The sequence below is a fragment of the Chiroxiphia lanceolata genome, chromosome 5 (genome assembly GCF_009829145.1).
Source record: "Chiroxiphia lanceolata isolate bChiLan1 chromosome 5, bChiLan1.pri, whole genome shotgun sequence".
Taxonomy (NCBI): Eukaryota; Metazoa; Chordata; class Aves; order Passeriformes; family Pipridae; genus Chiroxiphia; species Chiroxiphia lanceolata.
In genome coordinates, this window is record NC_045641.1 from 45,427,112 (window position 1) to 45,443,717 (window position 16,606).

General features: G+C 40.4%; 1 protein-coding gene across 5 annotated transcripts; it reads left to right on the top strand.

Annotated features, from left to right (window-relative positions):
- Positions 1-9,904: 9,904 nt before the first annotated feature.
- On the top strand, positions 9,905-16,450 carry MRPL42 (mitochondrial ribosomal protein L42). Of its 5 annotated transcripts, none has more exons than XM_032689280.1 (6): positions 9,905-9,921; positions 10,755-10,914; positions 12,179-12,242; positions 13,174-13,258; positions 14,540-14,703; positions 15,952-16,450. In XM_032689280.1, exons 2-6 carry the CDS (start codon positions 10,833-10,835, stop codon positions 15,995-15,997), a joined length of 441 nt encoding a protein of 146 aa, XP_032545171.1. In that variant the 5' UTR covers positions 9,905-9,921; positions 10,755-10,832; the 3' UTR covers positions 15,998-16,450. The 5 variants fall into 5 exon arrangements, with proteins under 5 accessions (XP_032545171.1, XP_032545172.1, XP_032545174.1 ...); XM_032689281.1 differs by lacking the exon at positions 9,905-9,921 and adding an exon at positions 9,996-10,473 and having other exon boundaries at positions 10,731-10,914; XM_032689283.1 differs by lacking the exon at positions 9,905-9,921 and adding an exon at positions 9,996-10,473.
- Positions 16,451-16,606: the final 156 nt, after the last annotated feature.

A 16,606-nucleotide genomic window follows, 5' to 3' on the forward strand; every position in this document is an offset into this window, starting at 1 on the left:
CCAGACTCTTTTCAGTGGTGCCCAGAGACAGGACAAGGAGTGATGGCCATAAACTAAAACACGAGAAGTTTCACCTCAACACGAGGAAGAACTTCTTTACATTGAGGGTGGCAGAGCACTGGAACAGGCTGCCCAGGGAGGTCATGGAATTTCCTTCTCTGAAGACTTTCAAAACCCATCTGGACACATCCCTGTGTCACCTGCTCCAGGTGATCTTGCCTTGGTTGGGGTTGGACTGGATGATCTCCAGAGGTCCCTTCCAACCAACCCTAGCAATTCTGTGATGCTTCTCTTAATAACACCTTGTTAGTGAACATCCTTCTTTTTCAGCAGAAATATAAATATTTTAGACATTGGACTGTAGTTATCACACAGGCACAGGAGGACATTACTATAGCTGCATAGTAGGGCTGTGCATCATTATTGGCAGGAAATAAAAGCACAGAAAGATGAACTAATCTCCCACAGGTTACTCAGCAGGCTAGGAGTATAGGAGTAGGACCGTGTGTGCATATGATTCCCTGTCAAGTGTTTTCTCCTGTTTTAAAACAGGACATGTTTTAAAGAGGACATAATTTCTGTACACTCCAGTGAAATGTAAAGTTCTCTGCCAGCAGCAAATCTGGACTTTGTAATTGCTGAAACAATCACAGATAGTACAAACATGTTCATGCTACCATTTAAGCATTTATATTATTATACAGTGGTTATGAACCTGAAGCATGTGTCAGAAGATTGATGTGCCTTCCCCCTTCACCCTACTGCTATCAAGGAAAGTCAGCAATTCCTTCTGAATTTTATGAAAGTAGGAAGACAAAAGGAAAAAAACTGTCGCTGGTAGTCCCACTAGGAGAAAGACTCCATGACATCAATACTTTATTAGACATGAAAGAATCTTCACTGGGCCATACCCTCAAGAGAAAAGTAATTAAAAACAGTATTTTGTTACAGTGCTTGTTGAATTACTTCTTTTTCTTTGTTTCTGCCTTCACCTCTTTTTTTTTCTTTTTTTTTTCCTTTTACACTTCTCCCAGAATACTGTGCATTAAAAGACTGGCATAAGTGGAAGAAAACATGAGCCAAAGCTGTTTTTACGTTCAATGTGAGTAAAATGCCACTCAGTTTCTTGAAAGTCTGTGAGAAGCACCAACAGAGTGGAGCACAGTTGGCTCAAATACATGCTCATTCAGTGTCCCTTTTCTAGTGTTGTACAGCAGGAGCCTTGGTTCAGTCTGAAGACTTGCTGAAATTGAAGCAAGTCGATCTGGCTTATTATGTTTTGACATCTTTCGTTGCGCAAGTGGCCTGTCACATCCTGGGAAAGTTGCAGTTTTCATTACACCTCTCCTTCTGGCTCCTCTTAGGAAAAGGCTTTTGAAGGCCACTTGCTCAGGAGATAGCAGTAAACAAAAGCATTGATTTCTGTTGTCATATTTACAAAGATTTAGGTGGTTCCCTAAGTCATTCCAGCTCCTACAAGGACTGCTGCAGAGATCCTTGAGTATCCATATCAGTGCTGGAAAAGCCATCCAAACAGGCCCCTCTAGAATACCGGCTATAGACTTTGCTTCTTTGCGTTTCCTGTCTACCAAGGGATACCTTCCAGGAGAAGCTATAGTAAAAATTGTCCTTCTTTTGTAGCATTCTCAAATTCCCAAAGGAGACAACTTAATCCTCTGAATCAGAGCTGGAACAAGGCATGTAAGTGCCAGAAGAGGCTTTTCTCCTCAAGCTAGCCACACCCCATAGAATTCTTGAATCCTCCAGGTGCCTTACCAACCCAATGACCTTCCAGTGTCCACACCTGTCCTTCAGGATTTTCCACTCATCCATTACTGCCGCTGTAACTGTGTTCTGGACCACGGCCTGCATCGCTCTGTGTGCATATCCTCCATTTGGCATGTGTCTTGGAAGATTTCCTTGGAGAAGCACCGCAGGTGATCCAGCTTAGCATGCTTTTGCTTTCTGCTTCCCTGGATAGATCAGTATTTCATCGCTCCTGTTCTGGAGTGCAATATTGTTGTTAAAATGTATTTATTCTTCTCTGCCGGATTATTTATTTTGAGCAGTATGGTACAGGGATTCTTTACCCACAGAGTTTTTCAAATGTACGATTAAAAATAAGACAGTGCCACCAAAACCACCTAAAAATTGTAAAGTTTCTTGGAGGGCATGGGAGGGAGGACAGAGAGGAGAAAAGGAGAGAAGAAAAAGTAGATGCAAAAAACTAATGTCCACAGTGCTACAAGTGTAGTTTGTCAAAACTTCCAGATTATTTCAGCAATCTCTTTTTTTTTTTGTTCATGTAAAATAAAGATTTGATGGAAAAAATACTGCTTTCATCCCAAGTACTGTAATTAATGAAGTCATGCATCCTCATTTAGACAGCTGCCCTTTCTGACTCAACCTGGTATTTTTCTTTTGCTAGGCTGAAAGATTTAGATACTATATGTTGGTTTAAATTAAATTCAAATCTTTCCTTAGACTCATTGCCTGGAATTCTGTCTGATGCTCTTTTGGCACTGGTGATTGCTAACTGTTTGCTCCCTTAATATCCTGAAATAAATCCTGCACATCAGCCAGAATGTGAGCAAATCTGGAAATGTCATATGCTGTATTTTCTCAGATATATGCTGACAAACAGTTCCAGGATATAAGACAGGACTCTGGATGGTTGGTAAAGGCTTTGTTAGATACTATTTTGAAGACAGAACTTTATGTCAAGGCACTGAGTGCACAAATAGACGGTAATTGCTGTGACAGCCTAAACAGGGGCATCCACCCTCACCCTCCTATGTGCCTGGGTTGAGTCCTTCCTGAGCTGCACCTCAGCTGTGCCTGCCTGACTGTCTGGGGCTCCTGAACCAGCTTCAAACCCAGCCTGTTCCTGTGTCCTGCCTGATGATCCCTGGACCATCAACAGGCCCCGCTGCAGTAAACAAACTGTTCTGCTCACTGGCCTCTGGCACAGTGGGGCTGCTCCTCATTGAAGTCACTGCTCAGCTCACCTTGGGGTGCCCTTGGCTTCTGGCTCAGCTGCCCTGAGGGAGCAGTGCTACTCTTGCTGCTCCCTGATGCTTTGCTTTGGAGTTCAGAACGCCTGAAGATGCAGGTTCTTTTTAGAAAAGTAGTATTGTCCCACTACTGGTTGGTTTTATAAAGCAACATTTATATTTGCATTTCAGAGGAAATTTAGGTACAATGTTCAGTCAGATTGGTGTCACCTGTAGTCCCCATTCAAATGAGAGTTCATTCCTACAGCCTAGGCCTGCCTCCACAGTGGTTACTGAGTGTGTGTGTAGTTTCACGTCAAGGTTACATCACTTTGTATTTACATTACTGCTAAAGAGGGCTTCTGCCCTTCTCATCTGCCACACACCACTGCTCCCTCAGCTCTCGCCATGATCTCGCCCAAGGTGAGCTGATCAAAAGCACGAATAGTTCCTGGATGAGCAGTGAGCTGCTGTGAACCACAGGCAGTCACGCAGCTATGCAGGTGAAGCACAAGCAAATGTACAAGAACTCATACCTGAGGGGGTGAGAAAGGGGCATTAGGGATAGTGTGAAATCACATATTTGAGGTCAAGTTATACCAAACAGCTGAGTCAATCTGTTAAAAAGAGGTCTTCTTACTTCCCTTTCCCATCTCACTGGTTCCACCCTCCTTTCTCATGCACAGCATTTCCCCCACTGTTCTTTTGAGCTGATGCAATGCACTAACTTGGCTGAAAACCAGCCCTTCAGTCTGGTCTTCTCCTGTATCAGTGAATTGGTTTGGCTTACAGGGGGTCTGGCAAGCACCATTGACAACAAAAAGTAACACAAGTGGGAGTGAAATTGCCCTTTGTAGTACACATGAGTTATTAACACAGCTTTGGATGCCTCTTAGCCTTTTGGAGAAGCCTCAGACAACACTGAGCTCCTGCTGTCTTTTCCTGCCTTATATTCCTGATCCCCTTCTGCCATTCATATGGATCTGTTGGAGTACAGGAGTTTGTTTGGTTTGGGGTTTCTTTGGCTATGTTACCTTTCTGACCAGCTCACTGGGGCATCGGAGCTGGCACAAGAGGAGCAGCAGGAAACAGAGAGGTGGTAGATGTAGGATTACCCCCTTTCACAGCAGTGACCTGTTCTGTTGGCTGAGCTGATCCTGTCCCACCACACCTCTGTGAAGGCCAGGATGGAGAGAACAATACTCCCACGAATCCATGATCATCACATTGTTCTGAGATGACAGTGGTTCTGAGAATAGTTAGGCAACCAGCTTATTCACCAACAAAGCGCTCTATAATGCCCCTGTAGGCGGAAAGGTAAAGAAGTAATTGCAATTAAGCAATTAATACTCCCAGAACAATTCAATACAGCTGCTGACCATCTTCCTGTGACAGCTTTTGCTGTCATGGAGTTACTCACTTAGTGGGTGCACCCAGGCCAACTGAGCCTGTGACTGACTATCTCGCTTCCTCCTCCTATCCCTCTTTGCAATCTTATAGAAGTCTTACTACAATTACAATTCTATTTCAGACTCCGGATTCTTTATTTGTACATAAAAGCATTTCTCTATTTTTGTCAAGTATTGCAGAAAATCTGTTCTACAGCAAAAACCAGATGTATGTATATGTGTATGAATGAATTCTCACAGTAATATCTAGATTTTATATTAAAAACGTTCAGTAAACCCCAGAGAATTTTACAAGAGTTGCTATGATCCCTATGTAGAAATGGGGAAACAGCCACAGAAGTGCAGTGTTTTTCACTTAGCACTAATTTAAATTGTCACTGGACAATTTCTGAGTTATCCTAAATGGCAGGGCTAAGTGAAACTGTACTGGGCAAAAAAAACCCATCCCACTAGTTATATATTTTACCAACTTAGAACATCAAAATGGGATGCTGTGATTAGGTGCCTTCACTGTGGCAAATAACTTTAGATTTTTTTCATTAAGTGGCTGCTTGAATAGAGGCATAAAATTTAATTGAACTATGGTAATCAACAGAAACACAAATTATTTAGGCTGCATATGACTACTCAGTTACAGTTGCAGCTTCACTCCTTACCAGTAACAAGATGGACAAGATGACGTGAGATATGCTAAAGAATTAAGATGGCCTTGGTGACATAAGCCTTAGTGTTTACTCTGGGTGTTTACAGACTGACTTAAAACATAGAAATCTGTCTACAACATCACTTGAGAAGACTTGAGAATTAAGACCATAATTAAACTACAATGTCTCATTAAAAATTTGATGCCTACATTTATAGGATAACCTCACAGAGATTAAGATATTTCAGGAGTGGAGGCCCATCCATCTCCATTGTTAAGACACAACCTTTGCAATAAAAAAACTCCATCCGTTCACAAATTCAGTTCCACTTCGAGGTACAATTGTATAGTACCTTTTCTACTACAGATTTAAAAGAAAATAAAGGAAATAAAATGCTTTTTCCTAGGCAGATTTTGAAACATTTGTTTTTATGAAAAAAAAAGTATTATATTGAGTTTGCCAATAATCCAGCCTGAATAATTTCATTAAGTAAAAATTTCCTGAATATGCCACTGCAGCAAAAGAGCTAGAACACCCAGGTCCCAATTTCTATTTCTCAGAAGGGCTGTGTGTGTGTGTGTGCAACTGCTCACACAAAACCAGTCCAGATGCCATCTCTGATTTATAAATTTTTTCCTCTAAAACAGAGGCAACCAACATAGTCCTGACCTCATTACCACATGGTGTTTGTTGCCTAACTATAGCAAAAGTCTGATCAGTTAGAGCATCTCCTGGAGAAGCTTGTGACTGAGTAAGAGCAGGTTGATGGTTTATCTTCAGTGAGAGAGCAACCTAGAAACCAAACTTGCCAGATTTTCAAAGACATGAAGTCCCAGAGGTCTGGAACTCAGCATTAGCACCTCCACAGTATCTCCGCAGGTAACAGAGAGAACAATCTCCTTTCTGCTGAGCCAGTGCAGACTGAGCAACTCCCCCTCCTCCGTCTACAGCCTGCTGAAGCAAGCCAGGCCGTTGGCAGTTATTAATAACCCATCTCCAGACATGCTGGAGAAGTGTGTAGTCACACTTCTGAGCTCTCCTTAAGCAATACCTATCTCCCTACCAGAAAGTTGTAATCTGTCAGAACATGCTGCTAAGAATAGACTCGCAGAACATCATGTGTCACAGAGGGGGTAGACCTCATCTACTATCTCCTAAAAAATCTTTTTATAGAAACCACCTAAAAATAGCCTGGAAGCCTAACAGCGTATGTGGTTCAGTTTTTTAAAAATAAAAATAAAAGTTCTGCAGTACCTTCAATTGCAACCTTTTAGAAGTAGGATTTAAATTGCAAGATTTGCCATTAAAGTGATGTTTTAAAAGCACACGTTTCTGGAATAAAATCCTTACAGAAATATCCATAGGTTACCTCTAATTTAAAACTAATTATGCAATAAGGATATCTGGGAAATCCGAAGGCTGTTTTATGAATCAAGATTTCAGAGGGCTGTCAAGTGTTCTCAATGAGTTCACATAAGGGACAGAAGATTGTTAGCAATCTCTGATGAACTTTGCAAGTGATATTCCATTGCAGCAATATAAAAGAGAAGACTAACGATGTGGTAATTCTCCTGGTGGCTGCCCTCCTGTCTGGAATCAGAAATTCCCCCCAGAAAATCACCTAGCATTTGCTATGTGGAAAAAAAATATAAGGATTGAAAACAAGCAGTACAGGCTGTAGCTTCAAATTAAAGAGCTTTTGTTGATCTTCACAATCTCATTGATTAAGCCATTAACGACTCAATAGCACCAGCCTAAAAAATCCCACCATTAGAAGACTTGTTGGCCACATTCATCAGTAACATTAGAAACTATACTTTTTCAAACTTGAGAGCACGCATATCTGCAAGTCTGTGCCTATATGCAGTCCTCAGGAAATACATATGGCACTGAAGAGTAAAAAAATTTTCTTGATTAAAGCAAATAAATTGATTAGGAAACAGTAATGTAGGAGTACCACAGAAGTCTTCTTATATTGCAATCATGACTAACATACTTAAGCATATTGAAATTTAGTAGTTTTTATTGGGAGACCATTTTTAAGGGGCTAGTGAGAGGTTTTTAATTTTTTTTTTTAACAGCTGCTGCTCAATATAGAGGAGATTAAAAAAAAAGTGTCTCACACTGCAGAAAGAAACAGGTGTGATTTTCAGTCATCTCCAGTTGTGAAAGGAGTTAATTTCAAGGTTTCCACTTGACAGCAAAGAACTTTTGTCTCCTGGATGGGTGAACAATATTGGTTTGAGAAAGCCTCTAAGAATCAGCGGTGTCAACCACAGTCCTCATCATCACCGTGTTTAGGCAATCTTTTAAAGAAGCTATGACAACTAAGTCATGAGCACCTCCAAGGCAAGTCAGAGAAGCCTTAAGTTTATTTAGTATTTCCTAGGAAACTAGACCAAGGCTTAATGTGCTTGTGTCCCAGGTTCACACACAAACACACACACATAGCACACATGACAGACCGGGTTCTGTGCTAAGGGACCACTGCAAGGTGCATTTGCATACAGGGGTGTCACACTGCAGCCAACCAGGAGAAAGGCAAGAATTCCGAGCCGGTCTGTCGTTGTCACAAACTGCTCCTGGTGAGAGTGACTTTGAAATACCTCCGTTTATCCCCATTATGCCTATGGACGAGATATTCCTGAAGCTCACTCCCTAAATGAAGTTTCATTCCTAACTTTTAATTTCCAGAGAGCACTTGTTTCACACAGTTTATAACCATTTAATTTTTTTCAACACTGTCCTTGAGTTTAAAATCCTCAACATGTTTTATTTGTCCACTGTCTTTCTTGTATTCAGCTTCAAAAGGCTGTCCTTTATCCAAGGGTGGCCCTCATCCTAGTACAAGGACTTGCTTGTGGGAATCATGAGCCAGTGCACAACAGAAGATACGTAAAACTGTATTGCTTCTGTTCGGTGCTTGATCCAGATCAGACACCTTTGTAGCTGCACACTGCAAGAAACTTGATGGAATGACAAAGTGAGTTGATCTCCACAAATCTGGAGGAGTCTTACAATGGAGTTGTTATCTCTCACCTTGGTTGCATTTCTCCAAGTAGTATGTAAAACATTTCGGCCCACCTCTAGTCCCTTTTTCTAAGGATTGATTCTATGATCTACTACTGCAAGAAGCTCCAAAATGGATGTCTTCCATCTTCCACTGTAAGGAAAAATACTCACAGAGAAACCTTTGCTACTGCTAATGGGAATGATCAGCTATTGACTAGTGATTTCTGGCTATACTTCTGTTATACTTCTGGAAGTTATTAGCGTAACTACAACTCTGCAGCTACAGAATCAAGTTAGACGTGACTGAAATTGTGAGGCTTCCACCAATGATGATGTGAAATTGCAGTATCGCAGCCAGTGATCAGAAAAGATACAATGGTTTGAAGATTTCTGGAAAAGGTTGCAGCCCTTTAAAAGGCATTATCTAAGAGTTTCTAAAAGAGTAATGCTGTGAAGGGAATGGAGACAGAATCTACAGATGTGAATTAGAGAGGGTTCGAAAGCTTACAGTGCTGGAGCCATTTCAGATACTAAAACTGCAGATCAGATTTTTGTATCTTCTTGTCTTTTATCAATGTTGTGTAAATATAATCTTATCTTTGAAACGCTTTTTGACTCAGTCTTCAAAAGAAGCAAAGCAAGTAGCCCCAGAACATCAATGTGCCTGGGGTATTCAGGTGAATTTCCAGCATGCCTTAAATATTGGAAACATTCTATTTCATCTACATAAACTCAGGCGTTCCCTGAGGAAAGGTATTACAGGTACTGCGAGGGTTTGGCAGGCTGAACAGAGGGAGCTGCTGTTGTGTAATTTAACCCAGAAAGCAAGCAGGCTATGCTCGCAAGCTTGTGAAAATAACCAATAATGTTAGAGATGTCCCTTCAAATTATGGGATCAGAGGGGGGTGTTTTGCATGTAACATAAGAGTATGGCACATTCCTGGGACTGGCAGTTGAACTGTTGCCTCTTGCTGTGGCTTTGTGCCCTCTTCCCCAGCTGAACAGCTGCTGCTGATGCCAGGGTGCCCCAGTGCCTCTGCTATGGGTTTCTGAGCCCCTGAAGCCCACTCAGTACAGGGACCACCAGAGAGCACTGAGGGCAAGCGGCACGTGTTTCGTGACAGGTCTACAGGGTAAATCCTATGAGGAGAGGCTGAGGTAACTGGGGTGCCTGGAGAAGAGGAGCCTTGGGGGTGACCTTAGAGCTCTCTACAACTACCTGAAAGGAGGTTGTAGCAAAGTGGGGGGCAGACCCTTCTGCCAAGCAACTAGTGACAGCGTTGTCCGCAGTGTGTTATTACTGGCTTGTTGCACACTTGCTAACGAATCTCATTTTTGTGGAAAACAGGACGAGATGAAATGGCCTCCAGCTGTGCCAGGGGAGGTTCAGGTTGAACATTGGGAGAAACTTCTTCTCTGAAAGGGTTGTCAACATTGGACTGGACTGCCCAGGGAGGTGGTGGAGTCACCATCCCTGGAGGCGTTCAAGAAACGACACTTTGTGCCACGGTCACAGGTTGGACTAGATGATCTCGGAGGCCTTTCCTAACGTAATTCTGTTACTCTGTCTCCGCGTTGCTCCCCCTGGCCCGGCCCGGCCCGGTCTACCCTCCCCTCCACCATATTATGAAGCGGCTCGGGGCTTGCGGCCATGGCCGGGGCAGTGCTGAGGGCGGAAGGAGCAGGAGGTGGTGTCGGTATCGGTATCAGTCCCACTGTAGGTGTCGGGCCCTCCTGGCCGGCCGGCCCGCACTACGTGTCCCGGCGTGCCGCGGGACGAGCCGCCGGAGCCGGAAGGGGAGCGGGAGCGCGGGGCCGCTTCCGCCGGCGGGGCGGGCGCGGGCAGCGGGCAGTGCTGCGCGGGTGAGCGCCGGGCAGGGCCGGGCGAGAGGCTCTGGGCTTTCGGAGGGGCCGAACCGCCGGGGGTCACACTCGGGGTTTCATAACGGGGACTCTTTTCCTTGCTTTGACGGATCACTGATTTATTTATTTTTAAGTTAAATATTTTCTTTAATTATAAAAGTGTCAGGTTTCGTGTTTCTTCGCATTGCTGGCACACGTGTCCTGTGTCTTTGAACTGTCTCCAGTTGTGGTTTTTTAAGCATCATAATAAGTTTCTCTTTGAAGCAGTTTTTTTTTTTCTCAGTAGACAATGAAAACATAAGATGTCTTTCTGCTTCTGTGAAGTCTGGGGTAATATTTACGGTATTCTAAACGGTGTTTCTTGGTTTCTAGGTGTATTGCTTTTGAGATGGATGAAACCATCTGACTTCATTTAGACAGTTTAACTACAGCAGGTGTTATTTATAAGTACTTCTGTTTTTATACTAGGTGATGGTATTTACATTGTGAACAAGAAGAACGTGTTTCAGGAATAATTCTATGGAGTGTGCAGAAGGAAGGATCAAATTTTAGGTGGGTGAGTACCATTAGAAAAACCTGTGAGAAGACCCAAGGTTGGAAGCTTTTTTAAAAGGTTAATGTTTTCAAAGACTATCTCTCAGTAAATAAAGTCTTGTACTGCTTTTGACTGTTAAAAAGGCAGGTACCAGTACCATAAATAATAAGGAACTCTAAATAATTGACAAATAATGAAGAATGTATTGCACAGATTTTATTTATCCTTAAGATATTCAATAAATTTAATTGTTAGTCTTCTGTATCCTGAACAGTTATGAAACTGGTTTCTTTCAAAGAGTGTTCTGCAGAGAAAAAGGATACGTGTCTCTTTGAGTTCCATCGAGTCCCGGACTGGTTTCCTCTCTGCTGTCCACATGGCACTGTCTCTTAGAACTGCATGGTCCAGCCTCTTTTGGATGCGTTCGGTAGCACCCTGTAAGCAGGCCCCGCTGCACAGTAAGTAGCGATAAATTGTAGAAGTCCTATATTAAAATTTGTTCTTTGAGAGCCTCTGTCCTGTACTGTTTAAAGTAATGGAAGCATGGAAGTGACTTTTCTGTTTGAACACAGTGAAGCCTGATAGTCTGTGCTCTCTGCTAATAATTAAAGGACATCTTGATCTGGGGTTTTTTTTCCCTTTGAAGCTTTCATGGTTCACATAGGATATTCCTCTAACTTATTAGCTTGTAAATACCACCCTTCTTACCACTGATTATCATTGAAGATTTAAATTTATTTTTTCAGACTTATAAAAAGTGGTGAGAAAAGGCTACAGTAAAATCTCATTACTTAACATAAACATTATTAGAATAAGTAGAAACAGGCAGAACTATTTCTTAGATTTTTGTCTATGTTTTAGTTGTCTATAGAAAGACATAGGAGAGATAGTAAAGGTGGTAGAAAAGACAGTAATTGAGTAAATACAGTGGACATGTTACATTTTAGAGGTTAGTGGGCAAGGAAGAGAAAGAAATCTTAGGAAGAAATGCAAGCTATTTACAGTATACCAGAACTCAACTTCTCAATAACTGAGACAACTTAATAACTTGTGGAAGGCAAGATGCCTATAGCATGATTCCTATGTAAGGGACTGTTACTGTTTAACACTTTACGCTAAGTTTGCCTTTGGACTCTGACCTTAAAAGTCTTTTCCAATCTAAATGATTCTGTGATTCTATAAAAAAATGTAAATCAAACTGTGAGTAAGGAACTTTGAGTGATTTGTGGTCCACGCTCCTCCTTAAAGCAGGGTCAGCTCTGCAAACACATTGGGTTGCTCAGGGCTTGCTGAGTCTTTGAATTCTCCAAGGACAGAGACTGCACAAACCTGCTGCGCTCCAGTCCCACTGTTGGCTGTCCTCAGTAGGAAAGCATTTCTCTGCAAATCCAGTCAGAGCCCCTGTATATATATAAAGAATACTCTCTAATAACTGTAGCTATTTTGTTCATACTGAGACTTTTCTTAGGAAAACAATACAATTGGAAAGGTAGGGATAGGTCATAGGTATCTGGATACTGTAGGTTTTTTGATTGCATTAGAAATCTGTAAAGTGAATTTCTATTTAGACAGCACTTGGGTTTTGTTAATCTAAAACTGTGTAGGATTATAATCCTGATTAGGACTTGAAACAGAATGAAAATTGAAAACATAAACATTCTTAAATGGGCACAGCTCTGCTTGATTTTACATCAGTGTTCCTTACTTGGATTCTTGTTGCAGAGGGAGCCGTGTATCATGCTTGCCATAAATCTACATACTCGGTTCTCCCTGAAGACTACAACTGGTATGTAAACATGCTTTGATGTGTGGCCTTTTCATGTAATGTGTATTCCAGGGCTGCTTTCTCTGTCATGAAGTTGTCATATAATGCTGTCATTTTCTGCCAGTATTGGATATATGTAATAATTTTAGCTAAAGTACTGATTCCAATAGTAATAATGATAGTGAAGTTAAGATTTCAAAAAATAAGTGTAATAAAAAATTACACAGGGCCCAGTCTGATGATATTGACATCAACATGTTGATGACCCCAGTACCCCTGCAGTTTTGCTTGCAGAAGAGCAAAAGTAGCTTAGAGTAGTCATTTCCATTGGTGCTCATTGTTAAGACAAAGTCCCAGTATATTTGTGCTGCTGCATGGGAAACTTGAGTAGAAATGGGAAAAGACGATACAAATATAGTGAGAAACACAGAATCCCTGTCATCCATGGTTTTAGGAAGCTTAATATGTCATGGGAAGGGGAAGGAAGGTGACAAAAGCCATATTCATGCAAAGAAATTCTCAGTAGGACATCTTGTTCATCATCTTTTACCAAATAGAAAAGTTGGAACCCCAAACAGAGCTTTGTTTGCAATTTTTTCATTGTAGGTGCCATATTTCTTATAAAGGCATGTTGTCCTAGAGGTCATTATCCCCATCTGTTTAGAGTTGTATATGCAACTATTAAAGTATTAAAGACTTCTTGTCCAACCCCTATTTCCAGCTTTTTTTAATACTTTCTTTAGCTCTTTTTTCCTCTCCATTCACAAAGAAAGATGAAGATGACTGGGGGAACAAAAAATTGGAAGTTCAGATCAAATACTTGTGACCCTTATTTTATATAGAAGATTATTAAGAATTCATAAATGCAGGGTCAAATCCAGTTTTATTTAGCACTTGGGCTGCTCAGTTGTTCAGCATTTCTGAAAATTATAAGTTTGTTTTATTTTCATAGCAAAGTGGAACTTGCAGTGACATCAGATTTGAAGACAATTGTTTGCTACCACCCTTCGCTTGAGATTCCATATGAGCATACAAAAGTATGTGCAAATGTACATATTTATATTTCTTACTCTTGTAAAGGTATTTATTAGTTCATAGGTTTGAGTTTTTAGGGCATCTTTTTTAATTTGAAATACTGACATACTTTTTAGTATGTGATCAACATGTCTATGAAGTAAGTGAATGATGAATACAGCTGCTGCCACAAGGAGGAGCTTAGTTGAATTGTGGGAAAGTTGCAGAGTAAGAAAAGCTCAGATATCACAGCACATAGTAACTCAAATAGAATTAAACAGGGCACTCAAATACTTGGGCACTGCAGAAAAAACTAGTGTCTGTCTATGAACTACTCAAAGAGGATGATCAGAGTGCAGATTATAGTGCACATATGCCACAATCTGGGCAAGAGAATATAAAGAAATGCTGCCTCTACTGTTTTCAACTCAAACTTTAAATTCCATTCAGCACTCTTGAGTTCTTAAAAGCCAAAAAAACCTTTAAATACTGATTTTTATCTATCAGTAGTACTTTCAGTGTGTTCTTTACATTGATGAAAGTAAGTCTAGTGTTGTGATTTAACATGTAGATAAACTTTTCTAGTGTACACTTCTTGTTTGAATTTCCAGTTCTCATGTGCTAGTAAAATACTGCATCTGGTAGCCATGTTGCTGAAGTATGACAATTCTCTATTGAAACTTAAAACCTTTTAGCACTCTTTGCGTGCAAGTTATATATTGGTATTTTTGAATCTGTCAGTTGCATGTTCCTCAGGAAAAACAGGTGTAAAAGACTGAAACAAGGGAAAATATTTGTAATAGTGCTAGTAGTTAGGTTTCCAGTTGAAAACAAACAACTTTGTCTTAGCTGGTGCATAAAAAATTAGGAAGTGACATTCTTCTCAAAGGTACACATCAGCTAAAAGCTTTTTAGCAACGACTGTCACTATGAATAAAATTCTAATTAGGAATAATATGGATACTTCTGTATTAGTAGAACTGAAGCTTATGATTCAGCTAGTGAATTGTAAGAATGAGATCAGCAATAATGATGACAAGAATGCTGGTGTTAGGGGTAGGGTAATCAGCTGGAGCACCTGGGGTAATTAGATATTTCTAGACATCTGCTCCACAGTGGTGTGGTTTCATTTGGGATGGGCAGGCAGGGGCGATAAACAGCTTCTACAGTTGCAGGCATTTTTCTGTATTCCTTTGGTTTCAGCTGTTAGACAGCATTACAGTTTACTCTTATGTAGCCTGGCTTTTTGACTTTCTCAAAAAAAAAGAGAAAAAGGACATACTTATACATTACTGTTTTTATAGCCCATACCACGGCCAGATCCAGTGAATAATAAAGAAGAAAACCTTGATCAAGTTTTGAAATCCAGATTGAATGAAAAAGAGCTAAAGAACAAAACAGGTCCTACAATTGAAGAGCTCAGCAAAATGTTTTACACAACTAAACATCGCTGGTATCCTGTGGGACAGTAAGTATTTTCTTTTCAATGTTTGTTCCTTTTAGCAGTAAAGGGAAATACAGGAATAATTTAATGACCAGATGCAATCTAGGATGAATCATGTGAGACAAGATATGTGGACTATTACATAAAATTTTAAATGCAGTGTTGTGTAAATGGAAGACTGTATTTCATGAGGGTTTTTTTAACACTGCCCCTTTGTTTGGTAACCTTTGCCACTTTTGTCACAGTGTTGAAATTTCTCATACCATCTAGTTAGCTACTGGTTTGAGTCATTTATTAAAGTTACATAACAGAATCTAGTATGTAAAATACCCTCAGTGGACATAACCAAATACAGCTTGGAAACAGGCATTGTCTATTCCTTAATAACTTTTCCGAAAAAAGCCCTCAATGGGATGATTCTCAGATTTAAGAGCAGTAGAGGTTTTTCATTTGAAATGGTGAAAACTGCACCTTGGTGTGCCTTGTATTCAGAAATTGAGGAAGAAAGGTGCAAATATGCATGACTGAGCTTAAAGAAGAACTATGTACATTCAGATATACTAATGGAAACAAGCAGCATTCTGGTTTGTGCTACTCCCAGTCCATGTTACTACATATTTTGGTAGCTGCTAATTTTATAACTATGAAGACATAACACACACAAATTTTTGGGGGTTTATTGTCTGCAGAAAACTTTAATCAATGTGCTTTGGGAGTAGATATAAGGAATGGAATGGTAGGACTCTCATGACCAAAGGGTAGCTGTCACTTTAATGAGGATCAAACAAGATCTATCTTGTTTTAGGGTGCATAATTAAGAGGAAAATATGGATCATTTTTTGTTGTTAAGAATTTGTTTTTCAGTTTGTCTGTAAAATACTACACTATTTAACACACAGTCTGGCTCAACTCCTTTAAAACGTCAGGTGTCTGTTCTATAGCAATTATTTTAGCCAAAAGGAAAGCTGACCATGTAAGAAAATTAACTTCACACAAAGGATTAAGAATAAACAGCAGCCTTTGTGCCTATTCAGCTGTAGAACTGATTGGATTATTGTGTGCTTGTAGCAGATGTAACAATAGAAATGAGTAGCGTTATGTAATTCCACTAACAACAGAGATGACATCTACTGAGTGGTGATGGGTAGTGCTTGTGTGTCTTGTGTTTTGCTTACATGTGTAACCTCAGATCACTTACTGGGGGCAAAAATATCAGGAAAATAAAGACTGTCCACAGTCTTTGCATTCATTGCACCCTTTTTTTTCTTCTAGGTATCACAGAAGACGCAGGAATCCTAATCCTCCCAAAGACCGATAATTAAGATAATTTCTTGATCATCAGCACTTTGCTGTTAATCTTTATTAGAAATAAAAATTACAGAAAGTGAGATGTTTGGCTATAACAAAACACGCTTAACTTGATTTGACTGTTATTTTCCATTTCAGCTAGTTGACAGAAAAATGGCACTGATGAGACAGAGCGTCAGTGAAGGCAGTTGTGCATGTGCCTGGTCAGCACATGGGCCGGTTTTAGAATGGAGAACGGGATGTAACAGGCCATGGAGCGCTCTGACTAAACTTGGTCACAGCCTCATTGTTTATAAGGTGAATCCATACAAGTCTTGTGTCAAAATGGGAAGTCTAGGAATGGACATATTAGGGTTTGGTGGTTTGCTGGGGGTAATAATTTTTTTTCTTTAGAAATCTAGTACCGTAAATGCAGGTAAGCTTGAATACTGAGGTATTAATAAAAGAGTGTTTATGAAAAATACTGTATGAGGTATTTATGAAAACAAATAGTTTTGCTTCTTCTGTTACACTTGTAACATCGGCCAAGAGATTGTATCTAAGGCTATTGTTGTGTACTGAAAACTGGCCAACTTGGTTTTAATTTTTAGCATCCATAGAATCATAGAATTATTGTAGA

Bases quoted from the DNA above. Each gene is read 5' to 3' on its own strand.
- MRPL42 (XM_032689280.1), top strand. From the start codon at position 10,833: ATGGCACTGTCTCTTAGAACTGCATGGTCCAGCCTCTTTTGGATGCGT. The intron at 12,243-13,173 runs GTATGTAAACAT...TTATTTTCATAG, and splicing joins CTCCCTGAAGACTACAACTG to CAAAGTGGAACTTGCAGTGA. The intron at 14,704-15,951 runs GTAAGTATTTTC...TTTTTCTTCTAG, and splicing joins CGCTGGTATCCTGTGGGACA to GTATCACAGAAGACGCAGGA.